Source organism: Pelodiscus sinensis, chromosome 5, assembly GCF_049634645.1.
Source record: "Pelodiscus sinensis isolate JC-2024 chromosome 5, ASM4963464v1, whole genome shotgun sequence".
Lineage (NCBI taxonomy): Eukaryota > Metazoa > Chordata > Testudines > Trionychidae > Pelodiscus > Pelodiscus sinensis.
The window spans coordinates 16384243-16405692 of NC_134715.1; the positions used below are offsets into that span (position 1 = coordinate 16384243).

Here is a 21450-nt window from a genome sequence, read left to right on the forward strand (position 1 = left end):
TTCCCCAATTTGTCCATGTTGTTCCTAAAATGTGGCCCCATGGGTGTCTGGTAGCCTAGCCGGGGGAAGCTTTGCCATCCTGAACTGCCAGGCATGGCTCTACCCACATTCCACCCTCAGAATGGACCTCCTCCCTTTTCTGTGCTGAGGTGCCAGCATCCTTTCCCCATGGTGGTTGGGAGGGTTTGCTTGGCACGCTGCCCCCCACCTCCTTCTCTCCCTGTGGCAGGGCACAGAGCCTCAGCAGAGGGGGCGGGGCTGTAGGTGGGCTGGGGGCCTGCCTCTTCCAACCCTAACTGCACTGATGGCCCAAGTGTGGCACCCAGAACTGCATTTCAATACTCCACTAGAGGCTTACTCAGCATGGAGTAGAGCGGAAGAATTACTACTTGTTTCTTTCTTATAACACTCCTGCTAGCATATCTCAGAATGTTTGCTTTTTTGCAAAAGTGTCACATTTGGATCACAAGCTAAATATAAATCAGCTATGGCTCCCCGATCCCTTTCCACAGTACTGCTTCCTAGGCTATAGTTTCCCATTTTGAATGTATGTAACTGATTGTTTTTTCTTAAGTGGAGTACTTTACATTTATCCTTATTGAATGTCATGCTCTTTAACTCAGACTGTTTGTTTCTCTGCTTTGTCCAGATAATTTTGAATTCTCATCTTATCTTCCAAAGCATTTGTGATATCTCCCAGCTTGGCCTCATTGGCAGACTTTATAAGTGTACTCTCTATGCCATTATCTACTAAATTATTGATAAAGATATTGAACAGAACCAGTCCCCAAACTGATCCTTGTGGAACTCCACTTGTTATGCCTTTTCAGCATGATTGTGAACTATTGATAAGTACTCTCTGGGAATGGTTATCCAGCTGGTTGTGCATCCACCTTATAGTAGCTCCATCTAGATTGTATTTTCCTAGTTTTTTATGAGAAGTTCATGCCAGACTGTATCAAATGTCTTACTGAAGTCTAGATATGCCACATCATCTGCTTCCTCCCATCCACAACGTTTGATATCTTATTAAAGGAGTTAAGTTGGTTTGACAGGATTTGTTCTTGACAAATCCACACTGACTGTTTCTTATCACCTTATAATCTTCTACATGTATAGGCATTTTTAACCTGTTGTTTCCCTATTTTGGCTCCTGATCCTACTCCATTTTCACTGGTAGTTTCGTCAGCATATTTTCTATTGTTGTCTCCTTTGATAACACCTTAAAAATACCGAAATAGAAACTTTGTTGAAAATTTGTGTTCAAAATTAGTTTTATAAAATCAGAGTTTGAAAGGACATCTAGCACAGGAAAAAATGTTAAACTTCAGTTGTACCAATACTTCTGGATATCGGTAACATTTTTCTGAGAGGAATAGAATTAATGAGATTGCAGTTGATCCCATAACAAATTGACTTTGGCAAAACACGAATAACTTTTGAAATACAAGAAAAAAGCCTTTTGAAATTTTTTTTAAAGACCAATTTTTAAAAATGTCCATGACAAATGCCACACAGTTTGGATCCCAGCTAGTTTATGTGAGCAGACTCTTGCACCCATATCATGTAATAGGCATTAAAATTACTGCATAGGTGGCAGTGTGATGTGGAAATGGTTAAAAATTTAGTTCTCCTTTTCCTGATAAACAAGGAACTTGTTTTTAAAGGAAGATGATATCCTTAAAGTTCTTTTACTCCTTTGTAGAGCTTCTGACTAGCCTCTTCCCTAGCCTCTTAGATACCTGGCTTCCTACTGAAGTTTTAAAGAAATGGTCCATGAATCTTCACATTGAGATCATAGTTTGAATTTGTAAGACTGGTTATTAGATTTATTCTGTATTGTTTGTCTGATAAATAGCCTATTAGAAATAACTAAAATTCCACAGTGCTCTTCAAATGATCTGACAAAGTTACCTTTTCAACGTGGTTTTTAATAGCTTTTAAATTGCTGTGTTTTGGGGCTACACAAGGAGAAATCTTATGGGGGGACAAGGGGATTGATAGGGACAATCTGCTGTTTGGTGTGAGAGAGGTATATAGATGAGTTATACTTCATTAAGTTCCTTTGTTTTAAAATTGCAGGTGCCAATGTTTATGCTGAAAGTGAAGATTAGGTGTCAGTTTAAAAAAAAAAAAAAAAAAGAGTATCTCCTGCCTTGTTAATGGTAAAGCAAAGACAATTCATAAGAGCATAAGAATCCAGTTCGTTTTGGGATCAACTCCAATCCCACTGAAACAAACAGCAAATTTATGAAAAAGTTTAGCATGGGAATAATGTGTTCTGAAATCACGTTAAAACTTGCTTTCAGGTACCTGTACAATCATCATTGTAACCATAGATTCATAGATTCCAAGGCAAGAAGAAACCATTGTGATAATCAAGTTTAGCCCCTGTATAGCACAGACCATACAATTTACCCAAAATAATTCCTAGAACAGATTTTTTGGAAAAATATCCAATTTTGATTTAAAAATTGGGGAACCCATGGTGAACTTTGGAACAAAATATTTCAGTGGTTAATTACTTTTGATGTTAACACTTCTGCCTTTTCTGCATTATTATTGAAAGCTTTTATAATTTCCACCTAGTAGTAGACCAATAACATTGTCAGGATTTATTTTTTCCTAATATACTTAAAAAAACTCTCCTCTTTATTACCTTTAACTGTGCTGTCCATAGGTTTTGCCTTTGATTCTCTTACCATTTTTCTACAGTTACTAGCTTCTGATATAGGTTCATTACTTTCAGCTTCCTTTTCTTATACTTGCTATATATTATTTTTATGGCTGCCTGTTTTGTGATATAAACAACCAGCAACTCTGTACTCTTGTCTTATATTTTAGTGCTAGTGAAACTGTTTTCTTTGGACAAACCTAGGAATAGTGATTGAATAATTTAGCTTCAATATAATATGACTTAAAGCTCACAATTTCTTTGCTTTCAGTAAGAGTTTCTGATGGGGCATCAATTTTAACATCCTAGAGGCAAAAGGAATAACTTCTTTCCCTGAAACTGTTTCACAGCAGGAAACAAATTGAAGCAAAGTGTAAGTGTCTAGGACTTCCAACTTCTCAATTATTTACAGAGCATGGTTAGAAATTCCGGAGTGTCTCCCAAAAAGACACTATTTGGCATGTTCTTCCCTAGTTTGACAGTAGTAGAGCCAAGTAGACTATTAGTTCCTTTGTTTTCTGTAGCAGTTCATCTGTTTCCCCATCCACCTCCCACCCCAGTGCAAGGCATATGATAAAATCTGCTACACAGCCATATCCCACCCAGCATCTCATCTCTGGCAGTTCTAAAGTTGGGGGGAGAGGGAGCACAGAAGGCAGAAAAGAGCGTGAGGGCAACAGCAATCTGACTCTCACTGCTCCTCCGCTGTTGACTTGGCATCTTCAATTTTAGCAATCTTTTCCCCTGCTCCTGCAGTAGCCACTAATGCTGCCATTGCAGGAGCACTTCATGTTCATGACATCCAAGCTCAAGCAGTAACCTATTGGCAAAATTTGAGAGCATGTGTCAAGGCCCCCTGGAGTTATTAATCAGTGTTCCTATCAAAATACACCCTCCCTCCCCAACAAACAGGGAATGAGAATGGGAGAGAATGAGGAGTGGTTGCAGCCATTACACCGGGATGTGCTGTGAGTAGATGTTGTATGTGGTATGCTTGGCCTCAGAGATGCCCAAACCCTACATGAAGCAGGAAAAAATTGGGCTTCCGGGGATATCAGACTTCAAGGGGGAGCTTGAAAGGGAGGGAGTAGCGTGTGTCTGTGACTGTGAAGAACAGAAGACTATCAGCTCTCATGGGGTATGTCTACACTACCCTCCTAGTTCGAACTAGGAGGGTAATGTAGGCATACCGCAATTGCAAATGAAGCCCGGGATTTGAAGCTTGTGAAATGAGGAGTAACGGTAGTTCGAACTAGGAAGCCTAGTTCGAACTACCTAGTTCGTGCCCCGTGTAGCCGCGCTGCATGGGGTTCGAACCAGCGGGGTTTTAAAAATGGCGGCTCCCCGCTTATGCAAATGAAGCCCGGGAAATTCAAATCCCGGGCTTCATTTGCAAGTGCGGTATGCCTACATTACCCCGCTAGTTCGAACTAGCGGGGTAGTGTAGACATACCCATGGAGAGTAGGATGGCTGGGGTTAGGAAATGATAGAGACTGTTTCTGTCAGATTAGGTGGAGTATCAGCATTCACTGTCATCTTACTTTGCTGAGCCTGGTACAAAGAAGAGTCTGCAGAGGGTTCAGCCCAGGAGGAATGGAAGTTTGTGGGGTTTTGTGTGCCTGGTTTGGATTTCAGTTACTGTGGATAAGTTGGAACTGGTGAGACTTGCTGTAGGCCTAAGTGATACTGAGTTGGGAGATGGTGGAGGATGAGTGGATCAGTTGGAGACCAGGAGGAAAACAGAGGAAGAGCTACTGCCATGCTGTAAGGTAGCATGGAGGAAGGATATGGCCACTGTATACGTGTGCTTAGAGATAGTGAGAGTAAGGGTACGTCTAGACTACAAGCCAAAAATCAGTAAGGGTATGTCTAGACTACAAGAATCTTTTGAAAAAGCCTCTTTTGAAAGAGAGTGTATAGACAGCAACCTGTATTTTCGAAAGAGAGCTGCTTTTTCGAAAGAGAGCACTCAGGCAGTCTGATGCTCTCTTTCAAAAAAGCCCGGTTTGCATTCAACAATGCGTTTTTTCATAAGAGCACTTTTGAAAAAAGGCGTTATTCCTTGTAAAATAACCGTTTTCCACGGTCAAAAAAAACTGCCACGTTCTTTCAATTTAATTTCAAAAGAACATGGCAGCAGTCTAGATGCATAAGAACATAAGAACGGCCGTACTGGGTCAGACCAAAGGTCCATCTAGCCCAGTATCCTGTCTACTGACAGTGGCCAGCACCAGGTGCCCCAGAGAGGGTGGACCGAAGACAATGATCAAGAGATTTGTCTCCTGCCATCCCTCTCCAGCCTCTGACAAACAGAGGCCAAGGACACCATTTTATCCCCTGGCTAATAGCCTTTTATGGACCTAACCTCCATGAAATTATCTAGCTTCTCTTTAAACTCTGTTATAGTCCTAGCCTTCACAGCCTCCTCTGGCAAGGAGTTCCACAGGTTGACTACACGCTGTGAACTTTCTTTTATTAGTTTTAAACCTGCTCCCCATTAATTTCACTTGATGTCCTCTAGTTCTTCTATTTAGGGAACTAATAAATAACTTTTCTTTATCGGCCCTCTCCACAGGTGAAGTTTTTTTTGAAAAAAGGCCACTTTTTTTGGAAAAACGCTGTAGTCTAGACATACCCCATGTGTGCCTGTCTGTCTGCTTTATGACATTGGCTCTTTGAGCAATCACTGTATATACGATTGCTTTGTATTTTATTTTTCTGGAATTCTGTTGCCACCCAGAACAAAAATCAGTGTTAACAATTTTTCAGTATTCTTCCTTTAAGGGCCAGGGAGGAACAGAATGCACAGGTGGAAAAAATACAGTGCCTTTAGCAATTGTCATCAGTTTCTGCATTGAGCTGGTAAAGCTGAGCGTATATGTGTACAGGTCTACTGAAGGAATAAGCTCATTCTGCCCACCAGATGCTGTGTCAGTATTTCAGGGGAAGGCAACAGTGTGTGTAGTGGTTAGGCAGGGCAGAGTGAATTACTGAGAATTCTTCAAATATAAGGAAATAGCTTCATAATCTATGAACTTCCTGTGCATGTGTATCTCATTCTGTAACAAACACAGGCGTTAAGGGATTATACAGTAATGTACAAAATAGTTTTTGCATTTTATTTTTCTATAGCACTTTTAAAATAGCTTAGTTTTCTGTAGTAAGCACTATCTTGAGATTTGTGTTTTGATTTCAGAACTGCTGAAAAAAGAAGGGATTAGCTATCATTCCCAGGGTGCAGCTTTCATCTTAAACTTCAAAATTGCTTTATTGATTCTTTATCTTTGAGAATCCTGATACTGTGTTTTCTTGGATGTACACACACAAACTGTGACAGTACCAACCTCTTTCTGCTGGAGCAGAAAGTAAAATATAAAGACTAGCCATCAGAGAAGATTCCATGAATTTATTTTGTTGTTAAACACTTCTTCCAATAGCATGGCATACCTTTTGTTGGTTGATTTTAGTTTTACTATTCCTAGATTTTTTTTTCCTTCACATTGCTCATGGCTATTTATTCGGTGCAGTCATGGGCAACCTAAGCTAATGAATGTGCTGCAGAATTGGCACGCCTTCTACTCAATGTGCCACAGGATTGTTGTAACCAAGACGGTCTCTTGGGATAGGGTGGTTTTGCTAACTGTGCTTGCACACCTAGAATTTGTAGGGAGTGCCAAGTGAACAATAGCAGCACATTGAGTTGATCAGAGCAATCAGAACATGCCCAGATTTCACATGCCCTTGCTTTATGTGTGTGTCACTTCAATTGTACCAGTCAGAAAAAAATCTCTCTGTGCACAGAAACCACCAGAATCTGGCAACTCTGTGCCTGGGCAACAGTAAACAAAATGTCTTGTGGACCACACATACAACCCCGATGGACTGCATGTGGCCCTGAGGCTGCAGATTGTCCATCACTGGTTTAGTGTGTTTTCTTGTTGCTACATTTCTGTAGCTCATTTTGACAATATAATTATTTTACTTCCTTACTTTTTTTCTCTCCAATTTGATCTAGAAACTTTGTATAGGTCATAGAAAGGTAGAGCTGGAAGACACCTCAAATGGCCATTGAGTCCAGCACATGGTACTGAGTCAGGACCAAGTAAACATGGATTATCCCTGACAGGCATTTGTGCATCATGTTCTTAAAAACCTCCAGTTATGGGTATTCCATTACCTTCTAGGGAGGCGTATTCAAGAACTTGATTACGGTTCCAGTTAAAAAGGTATTCTAGTATCTACACTAAATTTCTTGATGCAGATTAAACCCATTCGTTTTTATCCTTTTTTCAGTGTACATGGGGAAAAATTAAGACACATTGCCAGATTTATGAAAAACGTGATGAATGCTCCTAACTCCCTCTGAAGTCTCATTTAAAAGACAGATCTATAGTCTGCCTTGTTCTTATGGTCACATGCCATATGTTGCTATTTTTCTGTTTGTGGTTCTCCATCCATAGCACAAGACTTCCAATATCCAGGGCTTGACAAATAATGCAGTCTACTCACTTGTGGCGAGTAGATTGCAACCCGGAAGGGCCGGGTTCAGGCGATCTGCGCATGTGCAGAACGATCTGCAGTGCAGCGAGCCCTGCCTATATCTATACTGCAGCTACATTTTCCTGAAGTCCAGCTGCTGTACTGATAAGGATTTGCTTCAATTACAGTGAAACCTTTGTTATCCAGCACTCTGTTAACCAGAAAACTTTAACTGGCATTGCCCCCAGCCACAATACTGTCATATCTTCAGGAGCGCACAAGCCTGGCTTGGTTTATCATGATTGGTTTAACAATTTTGTATTTAAGAAATATTAATCATCTTTAACTCAAAATAGAAATGTGAGACCAACTGCCTCACACTACAAAACTACCAATATTAAAAACTTGAGTTTTACTATTACTATTGTCCATTGGTTTTTCCTAGGTTGATGGGACTCTCAGATAACTGGAATTTTTAGATAACCAGAATGTCCTAATCCCTGAGCGTGCTGGATAATACAATTTTACTGTAGTTAGTCTAGAGATATTTCTTAAAATTGCATGGTATCATTTTGGCTTAAATTGTTTTTATTAATTTTAAAGCTAATTTAATATAAAGGAGAATGGTAAATTACGATGTAATTTCAGCTAAAATTAAAAGGAAATCTGTAGAATACAAATGTTGAAACATAATCATAACAATAAAAACTAGACTAGGTAAGGGCCTAGGAGGAATTTAATTTTAGAGTATAAAGTTGTCTGATTTAAGTTTTACCTTCATTTTCAAAGAAAACCAAGGGAAGTAGGCACCCAGTTCACACTGAAGTTTAGTGAGAGTTGGGCACCCAACTTCTTGGTGTTCCATTGTTAATTCCAGACTTTAGGAAGACAAAAGTATGCTTGGCCTCTCATAAACCATAGAGAACGTATGAGCCTTTCTCCAAAGAGTTTATAATGTAGAAATAGATGTGATGCAAAAATAATAAGAACAAATTATGTTAGGGCAGAATATTAAAAATTATCTGTAGTACTTTTTATCCCAACTTCTGTTTGATTGCCAACGTTTCAGAACTACATGTATTTTGTTGTTCTAAGTACCATTCATAAAATACATGAATCAACTTCTAGTTGTACTTAAAATAGACTTTTATAATAAAAATGCCATTCATGTATTCATATATTCAAATTTATCTTAAAATGTGCCTGTTCAATGATTTAGGATGGTTTATTAAAACATCTTTTTTCCCCTTACCCTAGATTGGTGTATTGGCTGTCTAGAGTCCTGAACACTGCAGGTCCTGATGGGGGACTCAGGATCAAGACGTTCAACTCTTGTGTCTCGACTGCCAATATTCAGAAGAAGTATTAGTCGAAGACATGACTCGCTTCCTTCCTCACCCTCCTCCGTTAATACTGTGGGTGTCCATAGTTCCTCTCCTTCTAGCACTAACTCAAGCTCAGGAAGTACAGGCAAGCGAAGGAGCATATTTCGCACTCCTTCGATCAGCTTCCACAACAAGAAGGGAAGTGAACAGAAGTCTGAATCTGCAAGTCAGAATGTATGTATTTCAAATGGTGCTCAGTCAACTCAAAACAGTTTCCAAAAACTGAACTTGGAAGAACATGTTAAAAGCAGAGGGAGGCATTCAGTTGGTTTTGGCAGTTCAAGGAACAAGAAGATAACAAGATCTTTGACAGAAGACTTTGAAAAGGGGAAAGAGCCATCAGCTAACAAGAATGTATTTATAAATTGCATACGTTCTGAAAAAAATGAAGGTGATGACTCTGGGTTTATTGAGGAGCAAAGTAAGCGATCTATTAAGGAATCCTCACGGAAACTTCTCCCGAAATCTTTTTCATCACACTACAGGTTTTCAAAGCCAGTCTCCCAGAGCCAGTCAGTTTCCTGTGTACAACAGTCTGGATGCTTATTGGAGGTTAAACCATATGTCGAAAGTGACCCTGTACAAGTAAAATCCTCTCCATCTGCTGAGATAACAGAATGTGCAGAAAGTTCTTTGCAATCACCACAACTTTCTGCAGACCTCACCACAGTCCAGACCCCTTCAGAATTTTTAGCATTGACTGAAGATTCTGTCTCAGAAGTTGACATGGTACCCAATTGTGGAAACCCAGCACTGTATACACAAAACTTTGACAATAATACTTCTACCTCACACATTTTCCTCAGTCCCACTGTTGCTCATGTGAGGAAAACAGTTCATGTAGAAAGTACTTCCCTATCTGCTCTTATATCTCCAGTGAATCATACAGGCTTTTGTAGTACTGAATCAAATACCTTACCTAAAAATACTTCTGCTAATCAAACACAAGTATTATTGCAAGCCATTGAACTTCCTGTTAAAGATGCCCGGTACATAGGAGAAATTAACTCAGCAGATGCACAAATAGAAACTTTTGTGTTAAATCATGAAGAAAAAGCAGTGGATGGCTCTTCTAAGACACATGGATTATGTGGGGGCCAACACGAAACGACGTTACCAGAATACATTAGAGAAACAATTCCTGTAACACAGTCAAAGATTATTCCCTTCTCCTCTGAATTCCGATCATTTAAAACACAACAGGGACATGAAATAAATCACTCTAAAGGTACGTCAGCTGACTCTCTTGTCTCAATTCTCCTAAAAAAGGTGTTCAAAATTGCTTGGCAAATTAACACATTTGCAGTATTGCCAACCCAAAAAGTGAAAGAAGCAAAATTGTGCTTTTGCTTTTTAAATATTAAATCCATGGTTTTCTAATCTGTCTTCTGATTTTTAGCATCCATGGTTCAGTCTCAATGTATGTGATGAATATAGAGATGCCAACTCTGTAAAATTTATGAGCAACATAATTTTGACCAATGAATCTCTTGATTTTGGGGAGCAGGGGGCTCTTTACACATGATTTTTGATCTCCTGAGGTTGGCAATACTGGGGGCAGCTATAGAACGCTAGGTATTGGGATTCTTGGTTTCTGTTCATGGCTGTGGGAGCAGGTGGTTTTCTAGAGGTTACCAATAGCATAGCCTCTTTGAGTCACCTGCAGGCACGGAACCCTTCATGACCGATGGTAAAAACATGACCTTGTGGGACTTAATCTGAAGAATCCTGTCGTTTAGGATGACTGTATAGCAGAGTCAAAAACTCTAGGGTTACATTTACACTGCAATACAAAAGCTAGGGTTCTGGGACTCAGACCCTGGGTCAATTCTCTGAGGCTCCCCAAACTTGGTGTGCAAGGTAAAAAATTGCAATGTAGATGTTCGGGCTCTGAGACCTACCACTTTCACCAGGTTTAATAGTCCGTGCTCCAGCCCGAACCAAAATTCCATACTACAGCATTTAGCCCCACAATCTGAACCCTGTTAGCTCGAATCAGTTGACCTGGGCAAACTGCAGGTGTTTTGTTCCCGTGTAGATGCACCAGTCTAATGGTGAAAGGGTGGCATTGGGCTGCATTGTGTTACTGTGCCAAATTTTGTATATTCCTTTTGAAAGATTGTGAAATAAAATGGCTATGACTACCTTAAAGAACTGAGTTCTATTGCCAAATCTGACTACACTGACCTCCGGGAAGCTCTGTGACACCTTTTTGGTGAAATGGGTGCATAATAATTACCCTCCACGGTTGCAGTATGACACTAACTCACAATCAGGATGATGAAGTGCCAAAATGTTAACATTAGTCAGTGGAAAATCTGAGTTTAAAGCTTATGTCTTTGGCCCTGCAGTTAAACACCTCATCCTCTAAACTGCAGGGCATGCACTGGAATATAGTGTGCTCCTATTTTGCTTTCTCAAAGTAGCATGAAGGAGGCATCATCAAGAGACTGCTTTTAGCAGGGGTCAAAATCAAGTTACTCTCAGTAAATTTGAGAGACTTGGCAAAACTGCATTTGTCATGTTAAAATTTTCAAAAGAATGCACGCAAACGTGTAGGAGTGCATAAATACCTATTAGCTTAGGCACGTCATTAACATCATATGGTACCAGAGGTTATAAAGTGCAGGAATACGTGCAGAAATGCACAAAACCAATTGGCAGGCACATTTACCAGATGAATGGCCTTGTCAGGCTAATTTAAGCAACAAACTAGCTTTTGACAGAAGGTGCATGTTCAGTTTGGTAAAGTTAGTCAATTTACATAGATCAGTTAAAAAGTTCTAAATATTAGTCTTGCCCTTTGTTTCACTGGGCTTATTTTCACTGCAGTGTTAGCTCATAATGCCTCTTGAGTTAGCCTAGCTTGAGGGAAAGAGTTCACAATAGCAAACAGTACCTGAGTTGCATAGATCCTCTATCTGAGCAGCATGGAAAACTGAGTCCCCACTGCAGAAGTACTGTCAGTACTACCAGTACTTGAGCTTCCACCTGCATACTGTACTTTATGGCCAATGAGTTTGAATCACTGCTTCACCCAAGCCAGCAATTTTTGTCTGTGCAAAAGAGTCATGAGAAGGGCAGCACTGGAGTTATACCATGAACTAATGCTGCAGTGAAAACAGGTCCATTGTCTTATTTTCTTTATGATTTTCCCATCACACTTTACTTAAAAACAATAAGAAGAAGTTATTTGTCTTCCTTTGTTGCTGTGAAGTGAAAAACTCATTTAAAATGAGAACTTACACAAGGAAAAAAGTGAAACTAACTATATGAACAATGCTGTCAAATATACAAATGGAACAAACAGAAACAGATTTGAAAGACAGTAATCTTATATTGTGTATTACATGACTAGGTAAAAACAGTAATGAGTGATTTTTTTTTTTTGGTCTTTTCTTAATTTTCATGGTGTTCTTTTAGATTGGTACTTATAAGTATAAAAGGTATATGTGAATTTAAACAAAAGGAAATGTATTTTGTTTGTCATTATCATTTTACTTGAAATGTTTTATTGTAGATGGGGTAGCATGATCCAGTATGGCAAATGTATCTACTTACATATTATATATGTGTGTGTGTGTGTGTGTGTGTATATATATATGTATATATAAAAAATCTTGGATTAACACCTGCCCATTCTACAATAAGAAAATGAGGCACTTTTATAGAACAACATAATTTGTTATGTTATTGTACTTCTCCCCTCTTTAAAACCCCTCCCCTGCTTCCACACAGCTAAAAATCTAATTCTTCTCCTCTTCCTCAACATAGTAATTTATCTGGAGGTGGAACTTGGGATTCAGCCTCCCAGCTGCATTAGAGATAAAGGCAGCGCCCAGGTTTTCTTGTTTTGGTTTGGACAGAAGAGAGCCCAGAAGAGGGAAAGCAGGATGGAGCCCAGCCCAGTATGTCTGGGCCTCGTACAGTGCTACTGAATGAAGGTCCACTCTTGAAATTAGTGTCTCCCTGCCATGCAGAAAAGTATGCAAGGCACAACATGCTAAGTCATGTTTTTCTGTAAACCTGGTGGGGGACTGAGCCTGCCCTGAAGAAAAGGGAAAGCCACTTAGGTTCTCTGCACAAGTGGATTAGCTGGGAAGTGGGGGAGGGGAAGGAAAAGTTGAGTAGAACAGTGTTGGAAAAGTTAAGCAGAGAAGAGGTGGAGGGACTTCTGCATGTTGTGAACTTGTGTATTGATCCACCGGTTGGACATACAGAATTAGAGTCTTGGGAAAAGCCCAGTAGATTGTTGGCCTAGTATTTGCCTGATAATTTTACATACTTATTAGAACAGACAAACAGCACAGTTATGTAGTAAATAGCTAAATATCTGCCACTTAGCATAAGTGTTTCAAACAATGTGACTTTTTTCTTAAGAAAATACTTTTTGTGAATATCTGTACATAATTGTGATTTCTTATGTGTTGTAGTTAATCTTGCTAGTAGCTTCAGTCCTTACCGAGAAGGCAGACTAATAGAGAAGCGCCTGAGGTCCTCTTCAGAAGGCAATGCTGGAAGCAGCAGAATGATCTTAAAACCAAAGGATGGAAACACAGAAGACCTTAATTTCTTGCAGAAGCAAAGAGCTGGCTCATCATCTTCAAAAATGAACAGCCTGGTGAGTGCAATGGCTTTCCTCAATGGCTTTCATTTCTCTATGGTGGATAGGTTTTTGCTTCTAATAACTATAGAACACAATAAGTGTACAGGAATATATAGCCTTACCCAATGCTGGGATATACAGTACAATAGAACCCTCAAAACTGTATAATACTTTTTAGACCTCTTTTAGTATAGAATGTAACCTCAGGCTGTAGTCAACACCCAAGTATTTCTGAAATCTGTGTAACTTTCCATTGTAGTTTTTTTGCAGTCATTGTGCTAGGGATTTCAGAGTAGAACTTAAAAATGTATGACCAAATGCATAGTATTACAAAAGGCAAAAAGTGGGAGAAGGGGAAAATGTAGTACAGTGTTTGTAATTGTAATTTTTTAAGGGCCTCATTCTTCAGCCGTTTTATGCTGGTGTGGCTTATTACCTCAATGACTCGTACTGCATATGCTTAATGTAACTCAGTGAAGAATCGGGCCAGAGTCCTGTGGAAAGTAAATCATGTACAGGTTGAATCTCTAGTACGGCACTCTCTGGTCCGGCAACATCCGTGGTCCAGCATGATTTTAGTTAGCCGGATGTCCACTTATCATGAGTATGGCCAAGTTTCCCGTGGTCCCATGAAGTTTGTTTACAGTCACCAGTCCTGGCGCTTAGTGTTCTGTGCTGTCATTTGACTCTTAATTTACCCCTAAATGTCTTTTAAGAGCCCAGTAAGCAGTGGAAGTGTTGGTAATGTTGCTAGACAGTATTGACCTCCTGTCATTCAGCAAATTCTCTGGTTTTGCACCAGTCATGTACTGAGGGTGCTGAATTAAAGAGAATCAACCTGTATAATAAGACTAATTTCAAAGGGCTGAATGCTCTTCTTCCATACACAAATAAGTTTCAGGAGAAAAAAATTCAAACTCAGGATAGAAAAACCATGTTTTGTGTACCCCTCCTCCTCCTCTTTAGGATTAGGGAAGTTAAAAAACAAGTGTACTAAGACTGTTAGAGTAAATTACTTTTTGAGGCCTGCTTTGAGGGGAAGGCATGTTGTCTGCCTTCTTATAGACGGTGGAGGAAGAGAACTTAAGGTGAGTGTGATGTACTGTCATGCAGACTCAAGACACTAAGGGGAAGTGGAGAACATTGCACTGCATTCTGAACAAGCTGCAACAACTTCTGGTTGGTAGAAGAAATAAATAAGTCTTGTAGTCAAATAGGTTCCTGTTGCTGGTGTCATACTATGAAGAATTAAGTAAGTATTCAACCTATATCTGACATGCAGCTTGCCATGAAAAGTGTTTGTGAGAGAGCAGCTCCAAGATTCTTCATCCTACACATCATTTTGGCATGTGTCCATCACTAAGCAGGGACATAAAAGGGGAAAAGTACCTTCATAATGACCACTACACTGTAGGTAGGGCCCCAGTTGGGATGCCTAGAAACATTAGAGGAGGATCAGGGTTGAACACAATCATCCTTTGAAGATAAGATTCTTTGGATTAATCCAGATAAACACCAATATGTAAAAGGGCACTACCTGCACGTTCCTTCCCCGTAGTTTACAAACAGTCATCTAAAAAATGCAACAAATAGTACAAAGCATTGAGGGCAACTCCTGTGATTTCCCCACAGCTTTCTGGCTTCTGGTTAACTTAACTCCCTTGATTCTCTTCCTTCTGAGCTGTACCAAATGAGCCTCCAGCTGGGAGTGTCTCTCAGAGCTGACCCGAGGTCCTGTTTGGTAATTAACTTCTGGAACTCCAGAGGATTATCTGTCTCAGCAGAATTTTTCCTAAGAACATTGCTCAGACAGAAGGTAATGCAGATCTTAGGCACTCCGTCTGGGGGAACCCAAAGACTGGTACAGTGTCACAGTCTGTCCCATCAGGTTAGCAAACTGAATTTTCTATTTCAAAATGATGGAACAATTGTGTGCAGTGTCAGTCTTGAAAATAACCTTATTTGCGACTGACTTCTGCGCAGATTACAGTTTGTGTTGTATGTGTGTGGCAGGGGTTCTCTTGAGTGCTTGACAGAGAAAAAGAAAGTTAGTTAACTCGCAAATGGATGTTTGCCTCTACACACATTTTGTATAGCCTATACAACATTTATTAGCTAAACTTGACTTTACAAGAGCATCAAGAACTTTTCAGTGTGAATGTGCATGATTTTTTTCTCTTCTGTGGCAATCACTAACTGTTCTGATTCATTATTATTTAATTTATGTTATAGCATCTAGAAGAGAACTAGGCAAATAAAAAAAAGCTAAACAGTTTCCACATGTCTCCGTATTATCTTTTTTAGGATGTTGTCAGTTCGCACAAATGCAAAACCTATATCTACAGGAAATAGCTACTAATGCACACCAGTGAAATACTACACTTAGAGAAATATTGTAAGGTGCTAACTGGCTCGATAGCTGAAGTGATTTCTGTGCAATTAAAGAGAAGAGCTACACTAACCCCAGTAATTTACATTCAAAAAGCAATAAATCAGATTTTTTTTAAAAAGAGGACATCCTTGAATTTAAAATGTTTTTATATATCATTACAAGTGTGCATAGTTCTTTACAGATAGACTATGGAGCTTACTAATTATGGAGCCAATACTTCAAACACTGAAGCACATGCTTAACTTTCCTCTCATTGAACTGGAAGTATGCATGTGAGTAAAATTAAGCTTTTGTATAATGGTTTGCAAGATCAGGAACAAGTCATTATTTTTCAACCTATTTTTCAGGTTGGCTAGGTAGCTGATGTCTCAATGTGAGGTTTCACTTGAGTCTTGGGGCTTAGCTATGTCACTGTGTGAGGTGGCAACATCTTAGGGTGTGTCTAAACTACACCCCTCCGCTGACAGAGGATGTAGATTAGGCACATCTCTATTGCAAATGAAGCGGGGATTTAAATATACTGCACTGCATTTGACTAGAAATGGCTGCCGCTTTTTGCTGATACGGTACTTTGTCAGCAAAAAGCAGCAGTCTAGACGGGGATTGGTCGACAAGGAAAGCCTTTTCCGACCGATCCTGTAAACTTCATTGCACGAGGCATAAGGGATCAGTTGGAAAAGGCTTTCCTTGTCGACCGATCCCCGTCTAGACTGCTGCTTTTTGCCGGCAAAGTGCCGCATCAGCAAAAAGCGGTGGCCATTTCTATTAAAATGAAGTGCAAAATATTTAAATCCCCACTTCATTTGCAATAGCAATGTGCCTAATCTACATCCCTCTTTCAGCAGAGGGATATAGTTTAGACACACCCCCATGTCATCTCCTTAATAAGTGAGATTTTGTTGCATTTTTTTACTTGAATAGGAAATTCAAAAATTTTTTGCAAGATCATTTGCAAATTCATTAGCGATCATTCTCTGTTCATTTACTACAATCATATATCCTGAACGTTCAGTTCAACTGAACAGTGTGTTTTATGCATTGATAACTGTGAACATGAAATACTGCAAATTGAAAATCCCCTATACAGAATGCTTAGCAGCCATTATATGTTAACACAAACATTAGCTATGATATCCTGTATAAATAATAATCTGAAGCAGCTGAAAAGCCTGAATATATAAAAATGAGAAAAGACTTCAAGAAGAAAAAAATAAACTTGTATGTTCACAATAATACACAGCTGAGCATTAAAAATGCAAGAAAGACCTCTTCAGAAAACCTGTCACAAGTAGTTAACGCTCTGGTCAAAAAATGTCAACAGAGAAATAATCTAAATGATTAATATTTTCCAAGTAAAGGGAAGGGCAAAAAGTTACAGAAATGGCCACTATTAAACAAAGTAGAGTTAAAATAATTAAAAATCCTCTTCACTTCTATTGAGGAATCCCAAAGTATTTTATAAATATTAATGAACAATTACAGGCCCCTTCTGGCTCCCATAGAGTAATAAAGAAAATCACAATACTTTTACATTGTTTCAGCAAACATTAATAAGCAGTGAGAAATTTCCAATAAGAGAAATATATCTGAAAAGAAATATCACTAATTTTATGTCTCTGTGAGAATGCCTTTGCTTCCTTAATAATAGTACCATTGCTTTTCCATTCTCTTCTGTGGAGCCAAATGATAACGACAGCTATCAATTTCTTGACATTATACAGAATTGATGAAGCTTTATAGCTAGTAGGATAGCCTTTTCACACAATACAAAGGAAGCCCTGGAAGGCCATTTTAGTTGTTGTCAGTGACAATTTTGTGTTATTCTGATGGCTAGCTAAATGTCAAAAAAACTGACAAAGTGCTAGAGACTATGAAGAGAAGGTAGAAGTAGCTACATGGATGAAGAACAAAGTTACTCTCTTGGAAATTTGTTTTTTTTTAAACAGCTATCCAATTGAATTATTTTTGCACGAATATCAAGGCTTTTCTAAAGGGCTCTGGCTACAAATTTGGACATCTGTGTCTCTTGAATGTTGTAGGCTTGTGCACTTTCACCCTTTACATTGCTAGGGTAGAATGCATTAAAATGTGGGATAGCAAAAGAAAATAGATATTTTTTCTTTGTAAAGGAAAAGACAGTAAGACTATTTTAAAACAGTCAGTTATTTTATGCAAATGTTTAAGTTATTCTGCAATAGAAATGATGCACTACAGCAGAAATTTTAACTCTATTGTGAGACATATATATCTGTGAGTTTTGAATAAGCATTATTTTTTAAACTGATTCATGTAGTGACTTACTCATGCCACAAGATGTCAATATGACACCATCTTAATAACACCCAGCTACATACATAATACTGAATTCGAAACAGTGAATTTAGTAATACTTAATTAATGGTAGATAAGATTTTAATTTGAAGGACAAGATATTTACTTTTGGAAGCTTTTAATGTTGATGAACCAGTGCAACACGAAAGAAGCTTTTCAGTGAGCACACGTGTTACTGGCACAATTTAAAGTTAGGAGCTATGTCTTGCTATAAAACCCCTGTCATGAGAAAAAATGAATACCACATCCAGCCTACCATTTTCAGCAGCATGCTGGATTAAAATAAGCCTGGCAGCAGTAAGGTGAAATAAAGAATAAATGATGTATATTGGCTTGTAGAATGGAAAGAGGCCTGAAGTAGAATGTGTGTGAATATAAAACCGAAGTAGAAACTGCAGAACTACTAACTGTGATATGTAACATATCGATTAAATCAGACTCTGTACCAAATGACTGGAGGATAGCTAATGTAACATTGATTTTTTTTTTTTAAAAAAAGGCTCCAGAATTATTCTGGCCATTTTAGTTCTGTGTCTAACTTCAGTACCAGGCAAATTGATTGAAACTATAGTTAAGAACAAAAATGCCAAACACGTAGATGAACATGATATGTATGTGGCTTTGTAAAGGGAAATCATGCACCCCAGTGTTCCAGCCAAGATCAAATTTTATTGTTCTAGACACTGTAGAAAAAACTGATCCTTCTCCTTGAGATTTGTAGCCTAAAAAAATCATGATTTAATTGATTCACATCATCTTGGGAGGGTTTATACCAAAAGCTTTTTCTGAGAGGCTAACATTTGGGAAGTGTATTTTTATACAAAATGAGTAATCAAGTTAGAATATAATTAATGATGAAATAATAAATTAAAATAATTAGTCTAATCATGGAGTTATACTCTGAAGATATGCCTTCCCCAAAAATCCCTAACTTTATTAAAGAAGAGAGTACAAAATCTGAAGGCAATAGAAAGGAGCGAAGTACTATGGCAGATGGGGAAAAAAAAAGATGGAAATTAGGATGGCTAATAGAGATATCAAAAAGAAATAGCCAAAAACAAAAATTAATTTTAAAAATCCTTAATATGTCAGAAGACTGAAGTCTGTGATCAAATGACTGGATCTGGCGGAATATTTGGAATTAGAGGTAACCATTAATATGAATAAGAATGTTACAGAGAAACAAAATCACTTCTTTGTATTAGTCTCCATTACAGGAAGTTATGGGAAAGGTAGTAATCTCAGATTTGCTCTTCATTAGTAATAAACATGAGGTATCCTTAGAAATTTAATTGTCAGGATCAATGGTGTTGAAACACAGATTTAAATAGTCACTAAGGCCAGAGAGCATTGGACAGCAAAATGAGCTATCTGAAGTGGAAGGCATGTTATATTATGTCTATATTTAAAAAAATAATAAGCACAAAGGGCCATCATGAATATTAAACCAAAATATTTTTAATACGTCACACCAATACTTTGAGCTATGCTGGTTGCCTTTTGCTTTCTGAGAGTAGTTTAAGGTGTTGCTTTAGACCAGGGGTTCCCAAACTTTTTGACACGGGGACCAGTAAATCCATTCACGAACTTTTGGAGGACCGGTAATGTTCATTTGCATATTTGCATATTCATTAATCAAATGATGAATATTCAAATAAGTTGTTTCTGGTCCTCCCAAAACCCCCAGTGCCAGCTTTAGCAAAGCTTTTGATATGGTCGCCCACAATATTCTTGCCAGCAAGTTAAGGAACATGGATTGGATAAATGGACTGTAAGATAGACAGACAGCTGGTTAGACCAGGGTTTCCGAAACTTTTTACTTTAGTTGGAACCCTTTTTTTTTTTTTTTTCCAATTCTGGTTTTTTGCAGCCCAAAAATATAAACACATAAAAAACAAACTGAGAAAATACCAGACATATAACATGTCTAGTATTTTCTCAGTAGGTAAGTTGTATTATTACTAGATGTATCAGTTTGTAGTTTCGAACTGCCTGGCTGATAAATGTGCTCAGGCTCCATGAGTGTGTCTACCAGCCAGATAGTTTGCAACTACTTGAGGGGGAGTGTGTGTGTGGGGGGGGACAATAGAATCCCCAGGCTGGACTAACTCATGCAGGGGGCAAGGGGGGAACAGGGGCAGCGTCCAAAGATCTACATATGGCCAGGTCAGTCCCACTCCCCGCAGGCCAATTCATTCCTCCCCCCTACTCCCCCCGCTGTGCCACTGGCCAGCCCCACTTCCCTCAACCCCCTCCCGGGCAGCCAGGTCCACTTCTCCTCCCAATCTCCCTTGGCCAGCCCCACTGCCTGCATCCAGCCCTCCTTCCAGAGGCCGCTTCTTCTCCCCGCCCCCATGTTCCCCGGCCAGCTCCCTGCCCCCAACTTCGCACCCCCCGGCAGCCCTGCTTCCACCGGCTCCCAGTCTCCCCAGCCTGCCCTGATTCCCCCGTCCAGTGCTGCTTCCGGTGGCCAGCTCTCCCCTCCTCCTCACCCCAGAATCCCCTGGCACCTGCACCTTCCCTTAGCCCTGCACCCTCCTGGTGCCTCCTCCTTCCCTTACTGCCCCTGCCCCCTTTGCCCTCTCTTTCCCTGATACCCACCCCCTCAGCACTCTCTGCCCCATCCCTCCTGCCCCTCTGTGCCCTCACACATCACTTGCTCCATCCCCACCCCTTCTTTCAAGCCTTCTCCCAGCACCTCCTCCTCCAGCCCCCAATGCCCTTCTCCTCTCCTCTTCTCTCCTCTCCCAGCATCACCCTGTCCCCCCTCCCACTGACATCTCCACTCCTGCCCTTTCCCTCATTGTCTGCACTTGGCCCCCTGGCATTTGTCTCTCTCTCCTGCACCCTGTCCCTTGGGGCCTTCCCCTCCCAAGCCCCTTCTCCTTCCACTCCTCCCCCTCCGCGCAAGCCCGCCGTTGCCGCCTCTGCCTCCTCCTCGCCTCGGCCCAAGCCCGTTCCCTACCTTCTGCCTTCCACATTGTGGGGCCAGAGGCAGCCCGAGCCAGCATGGCCCCGCCACGTGCCTCGGAAGACTTTTAAAATCTCAGGCCGTGACGTCACGTCAAGCCCGGGTGTCCTCCCCGCCCACGTGAAACGCCGCACATGGGCAGCAGCAGGCGGGGAGGAGGAGCCGTGCACGGCGGGGACGCTCTGGGGGTGGGGTGGGAGGACACGCGGGGAGGGGGCGCACCAGGCAGAACTGGGGGAGAGACCCAGCTGGCACTTCCGGGTTCAGGGGCGCGGGGCCCGAATCGGCCTGAGGCCGGCCCTGCCGGCAGCCACCAGCCATGCTGAGGCCCGGTATTTTTTTCCCGCGGCCCGCTACCAGGCCGCGGCACATAGTTTGGGAAACGCTGCTTTAGACCTATATAGCCCTACATGACTTTGGACCTTACAGACTGCCTGCCTCTCTCTCTCTCCGTGCAGTGCTGCCACATTTATAATTACTGTTTTATGCCATTAAATGGCTCCCTTTTCAAGATTCTGAGCAGAAAAGCCAAGGGATGAAAGGCCATTTGGATACATTGAATATTCCAATGTTCAGGGATGTATATGCAGCACCATCCTCCAGCAGTAGAA

General features: G+C 40.3%; 1 protein-coding gene across 10 annotated transcripts in view; it reads left to right on the plus strand.

Annotated features, from left to right (window-relative positions):
- Positions 1-21450, plus strand: part of CCSER1 (coiled-coil serine rich protein 1) — a 1130035-nt gene that overhangs the window by 113798 nt on the left and 994787 nt on the right. For 9 of the 10 annotated variants that reach the window (XM_075929595.1, XM_075929599.1, XM_075929603.1 and 6 more), the window contains exons 2-3: positions 8412-9767; positions 12973-13160. In XM_075929595.1, coding sequence (XP_075785710.1) covers positions 8456-9767; positions 12973-13160 — 1500 coding nt within the window. In that variant the 5' untranslated portion in view covers positions 8412-8455. Of the gene's footprint in view, positions 1-2945; positions 3048-8411; positions 9768-12972; positions 13161-21450 lie in introns of all 10 variants that reach the window. The other variant, XM_075929597.1, reaches the window with a different exon arrangement.